Source organism: Ascaphus truei, chromosome 2 (assembly GCF_040206685.1).
Source record: "Ascaphus truei isolate aAscTru1 chromosome 2, aAscTru1.hap1, whole genome shotgun sequence".
NCBI lineage: Eukaryota > Metazoa > Chordata > Amphibia > Anura > Ascaphidae > Ascaphus > Ascaphus truei.
The window spans coordinates 100,789,782-100,795,758 of record NC_134484.1 but is presented as its reverse complement, the minus strand read 5'-3'; the positions used below and the strand labels follow the sequence as shown (position 1 = coordinate 100,795,758).

Here is a 5,977-nt window from a genome sequence, read left to right as displayed (position 1 = left end):
GCCACGTGACAAACAAGGAAAGAATAAGCAAATACCAAATGAGTTTATATTCATCATACTAAGTGGTTGCTGTATACAAATATAACGGACACAATGTATTACAAGATAATCTTACTGAACATTTCTGGTCTATACAATACTGAAATAGATATCAGCACTCTATACTAGGGTAGTGCAAGACATTGTCACCTTGGATAACACAACATATCTCTGTGTACACTGTAACTCTGTGTGTCCATGGTATGCAATGTCTGTGCTGGCACAGAATAGCACAATAGATTCTATAGCGTACTACAGAAGAGAAAACAATGGAGGCTGCTGCATCTGTATTTATCATGCGCATTGAAGATTCATGTATGGTGAGAGGACGCTTTCGGCATGGTCCTGTGCCCGCCTTATATTCGGGTTGGTGCGGAGGGCTTTGAGGCATCTGCAATATTCCATTTCGTGGCCTTTTCACCAATTCCTGATCGCTACTAGATGTCAGATGACTATATCTCTCATGACCCCATCAAGCTACGCCCAATATGTCGTGCTGCGGTAGCATATTCACCGCTCTTCTTTTCTCCATTTTATTTGTAGACCAAGAATGGAAAACCCTGCTCTGTCCACTGAGCGCTCAAAGTCTGCCAACAAGAAGGAAGAAATATTTTCTACTGGTCTTCTACTTGGTACGGTCAAAGCACATGTGACTGGGAAGAGCAAATTATTCTTCTATGTAAATTGTGTTCTCAACCTTTAGCTTATATGGGTCTACATGTTTTAAGATACATTTCAAATGCTAAGTGTCTCATGAATGGTTATAGCAGCAAAACGTGAAATCTTTATTTTTATTTTTTTTAATCAGTTCTGTGGGATTAGATAAGTGTGTCTTTTGTGGGGTTTTTATTTTTTAAATTCAACTAAATGGCCGCCTTTCAATTTCAATCAATCCTTCAGTCAGTGTAACTCAGCAACTACAATGTATTCTTATATTACTAAGGTAACATGTATTGTTACAGTTTCCAGCTCAAACTGCGGTGAATATTGGCAATAAATGATCACACACAGGAAAGTGTTGGAAAGGTCTTGCACTGCTGGGGAAATGTGTGCAAGTGAATTATGAATTGTTTCTAATAAGTGAGCTGCCACCATGGCACCAGTCTGGAAGATGATTCAATTATAAATGTAAACGGTTTTCAACATTGTTCTCTGCCTCATATGAATGATCTTGTAGACCTTATTTACTCATTACACAGAAATAAATCAGGTGGATTGTTTTTCTGCTTCTAGAACTCTTCACTTCTAACTAGTGTTGGACCGGGTCCTCATTTATAAAAAAAAACGGGTAACGGGTACCCGGCCAAAATGAAAGGTTCTACCCGGTCGGGTACCCGGTTACCCGGTTTGGCACTTATCTGCACGGTGGCGGCGACATCTACGACCAGCAGCAGCAGTCCTGTGTAGGTGGCAGCATCGGACGTGTCTTCAGCCAGCTGTCCAATAGGAACGCTCCGTCTCCTGCTCCGGTCACGTGGTTCCCCGGTGGTTGCTCCGGTGCTGTGAGAGTGATTCCTGCAGCTCCCCCGCCGGCTGAAGACACCTCCGATGCTGCCACCGCCACAGGACTGCTGCTGCTGCTGGTCCCAGATGTCTTCGGAAAGGTAAATAATAAGATTATTTCCAGCTGCCCTGACATTACCCGACACCGGGTATTACCCGGCGCCGAGCCCACTTCTCAGTTGCCAGGTCCGGGTAGCAGGAAATGTGCCGGGTAACGCCGGGTATCGGGTAATTCCGGGTACTCGGTACACCACTATTTCTAACTATTCTGTACATTATTAGTTGGAAGTGATTGCTTACTGATATTATGCATCTTTAATCCATTTGGTCCAAATCATTTTGTAATAATGTATCCTACTCTTTTATCAGAGCCAATAGCTAATTTTTCTTGTAAAAACAAATGGTTGGTGGCCAAAGATTGGGCTAGTCCTCATGGTTTTTCCGTTTCTTGAAACTGGACAAACCTCTCCTTTCCTTGATATTTAGGAAAGGGTTGATCTTTCTCTGCATAAGCACAAGTCAAGCAATGTTATAATGACGCCATAATTACGAGAGGACTGTTTCCTGAAAATACAGATGGGTTGATTTTATTCTCTGTTTCATTTGTATATCTCGTAGAGTGTACATTTGCAAGTCAGGCCCTCACATGTGTCCATCTGTGAAGTGCACCACAGAAAGTGCTTTGCCGGAAAGAAGGGGCTAAACTTAATGGCAGAATTAAACACCTAATAAAATAGGTGATTCAGAAACTGTAGAGTCCACAGTAAAGTTAAGTGGCTGTTCTAATCATAGATATGGGATGGGTCCAGTCTACAGAGAGGATCTGACATTTCCAGTCTGTACTAGAGATGGTGAATGTGGATATTTGGAACCCGGCCCTCCCGAGCCTGGAAAATGTTGCCAATAGTATCACACACAATTTTCTTCCATCACTCATCTGTGCAATGTCCATGAAAGCATCAGTAAATACATCTGTTTAAGTGGGCAATATCTCTATATTTACCATTGAAATTGAAGACTATCATTTAAAGGTTGTTATATTCATTATGCTGTGTTATACCATAAGGCCGCGGGCATGGTCAGCGCCCAGCCGATGATCCGCGCTCATGCTTGGCAGTGAGCCCTTGCAGCCGCAATGAGAGTGGCTTTAGCAGGGGCTCGCGCACGCTTCCGCAGGCGTGCCAGCCGACAATCAATTAGCTCCGTGACGTCACTGCCCCCCCCCCCTCCCGACACGCCCCCGGACGGTGCGCGAACCAAGGCCAGGGAAAGCCCCCGCTTTCTCTCAGCCTCAGCGCGCCTTCGCACGGCTGAAGTCACTATGGACTCAGCCTTAGACACCGTCTGGCCAGTTCACTCGAATGGGCCAGAAGGGAATATATTCGTAACAGACAAATAAAAGATCTAATAATATTAGTAATGTGTCATGGCATAGCACCCCTTACTCAATATGGGCCAATGATTTAGGAATGGCGGCACAGGTGTAGAAACACCAATTTGGAGTTGCTTTTTGGTGATTTTGCTAAGAACTGTTGAGGTGTCTGTGACCTTCCATTCCTTGCTGTTTCTGGGGGCCTCCTCACCAAACTCTAGTTAAATGTTCATATTTTACTGTATGTGGTCACATCAAGCTACGGTTCCTCAACCATTTTGTGCTCCTATAGGATGCTGTACTGTTTTGACATTGAGAAGAAGATGGAAATCAAAATGTGTTAAACTGAAAAAATGGATTTAAATTTTTTTTTAAAGATAAGTCAAATGCGTGACTTTTGTTTAAGAAAATAAACAAACATGTTTTCTATACTCTTAGGTGGATCAGATAGAGAGGATGCCCAGCAAAAAAGGAAAGAGCGTTATAGGCAGGATCTAATGGAACAGATGGCTGAACAGCAGAGGAACAAGAGACGGTATGACAGTCCAGTAATCCGGGATTGTTCAGTGTTCCCCTGTGTAATATGTTGCTGACAAACAAGTACAAGGAATAATGTGGGAACATGGAGTATGAAATTTCTGGTATGTCATTAGACATTCCAGATTAGTTAAATATGGGCGCTCAATGTTGTTCTAAAAAAAACATAACCGTGGTGATGTCCACTGTAGATTCTCACAAGCTTTCTCGGCCTACTTAGGCTGGCCAATCAGATAGTCTGCTTACTGAAAATGAAGGCGTGTGGAACTGTATCTGGAGAGTTGACAAAACTTGTCTATAAGTTATCAAAATGACCAGTGCTGTACATCCCCAAAGACATTACAAAACCAAAGGCTAAGATTATGGAAGAACTGGTTCCATTGTTCTACTACGCCATGGTCAAGAGTTTTAACTACAAGGCCAGTTCTAATCCGTTTTATACCCTCTGCCTTTCAGAGATTTATATTGTATTTCTTAGGGAAGAATTATTGCAGAGCGATATATTGCAGGACCGGTTAAATATTTATATATAGATATATTAAACAACCTGTGATATATATATATATCTTCTACCAAGTCATATGATCATTGTATAACCTAAAATATTGAATTGTGAAATGTTAACTTTTAAATGCCCTTTAATTTTTCCAGAGAAAAAGAACTTGAACTTAAGGTTGCCGCATCTGGAGCCATAGATCCAGAAAAACAGGTGGGATACCAGTTTTTAACTTTACAGCCTGTTTACATGTGAACATATATTTTATAGTATACCTTTCTTTCCTTTTTAAAGAGACATCTGTGTTTATGGCCTCTGATCACAGCTTTGTATAGGATGACCTAGAGCACTTTGCTGTAGCCAAAGTTCTTCTTAGTTTCATTCTCTAGAGCTCCGTTCTGTTAATATACCATACACAACGCAGTCTTCAGCAGTGTTAAGGGTAATGGGCATCATAGAAGAAGGTAGAAAATCTGGCGCCACTGCCTGTGACAAACTCCAAGGCACTTCCAGGTATTGAAAATAACTTTATTGAGGTATCTTGAACACGAACACAGCAGGCTACACCACAGTCTCCCCCTCCTTTCTGGAACCGGAGCACACAGGAGAATAGGACTGAGGTCTTTCTACTGAGCTCACATAGGTAAGGTTTCCTTCCCAGCTCTGACCTCATTTTGGCCCGTTTATTTCTCCTTGCTACATTCCTATGTGACCTAATTGACACCTAAGGTGCTGGCTTCCATGACCAGAGCGCAGGTCAGCTTTTCTTTTAATGGGCATCACATACTGTACTGTAGTTCATCCAAGCAATGTGACCAGGGCATAGAGTGGACAGCTGAGAGTAGAGAGGTATGCAGGATACAACATCAGGGAAATCGATGTATTTAATAAATCCATGGTGACCTGTTATCACCTTGAGTGGTCCCAGTGACTGCACAGACAACAAGAGTATGTTGTCTGATTTTACTGGAATCCTTGAATGTAAAACTGGCAGTTTACCAGAAACTATTCAGTCCTAAAGCTGTGTGTGCTGCTAATTGTAAGAAGCCCTGGGCAACTGGTGAAGTTCTTATGCTTAAAGCTGCCAGCCCAAAAGCTGTTTGGTATGATTGGCTATTGTTTAAATAGATGTATTTTGTGCAACGATTTAAAATGATCCTATTCTAGACCCACTACTCCTGTACCCCACTACTGCATCTTATGGTTTCACTGTGTTTGTATCTCTCACTGGTTTATAGCACTGAAGGGTCATTCACATATAAAGAGGAATGTTATACATTTTGTTAAAAAAAAATTCTGTTGTGCCATACACTGCAAGCGAATGACTTTACACAGAACAATACGTATCCAAGATTTTAAGTACTGACTTAAATACAGTAATATGTTAAATGAGTGACTTAAAGCAGCCTATGCCAAAAATTAAACCGCGACACTATAATGTTCTCAATTGTAAATTAAACGCCTTCATTTTTTCCATTAGTGTACCATTTTACAATATCCCATTTGTAACAATGCTTAAGAACTCAGTACACACACGTACTGGATATGTTTTCAGAAGAAAACAATAATGATAATTTCTATACAAAGGCCTACAGTATACTGTTCTAACTGCTTACATACACTAATTCTTGACAGGCAAATTTGATTTACTGAATATTTTCACTGTAATCTTTTGATGAATCTGTCTTTTTTGCTTAGTTTTGCTAACCATTTTGTACACGATTCCTTTAGCTAAATGAAGAGGAGGTAAACTATATTCATCGTTATCTAAAGTCCTAATCTTTCCTTTCCAAAAATGTTCTTCAGAGCCTTTTCTATTCTTAATTGCACGTATTTAGCAGATCTTTACTGTATGGTTTAGAAACTGCACGTTTTTCTCTCTTGCATGTGCTTAAAAACTCATTGTTTGAAACATGCTGGAACATTCTGGAACACATTGCAAGTGTTGCTTTCTTTGCCAGCCATGGAAAGAATGAGAATGTTGAGCCCAGGTATATTGGTTATTTACGGTCTTGAGTTCACGACATTCT

The 5,977-nt window shown here is 41.0% G+C and overlaps 1 protein-coding gene across 5 annotated transcripts in view; it reads left to right on the top strand.

Annotated features, from left to right (window-relative positions):
- Nucleotides 1–5,977, top strand: part of CSPP1 (centrosome and spindle pole associated protein 1) — a 77,002-nt gene that overhangs the window by 32,527 nt on the left and 38,498 nt on the right. For all 5 annotated transcript variants that reach the window (XM_075583803.1, XM_075583798.1, XM_075583811.1 and 2 more), the window contains 3 exons: nt 583–671; nt 3,353–3,449; nt 4,103–4,160. In XM_075583803.1, coding sequence (XP_075439918.1) covers nt 583–671; nt 3,353–3,449; nt 4,103–4,160 — 244 coding nt within the window. The remainder of the gene's footprint in view (nt 1–582; nt 672–3,352; nt 3,450–4,102; nt 4,161–5,977) is intronic.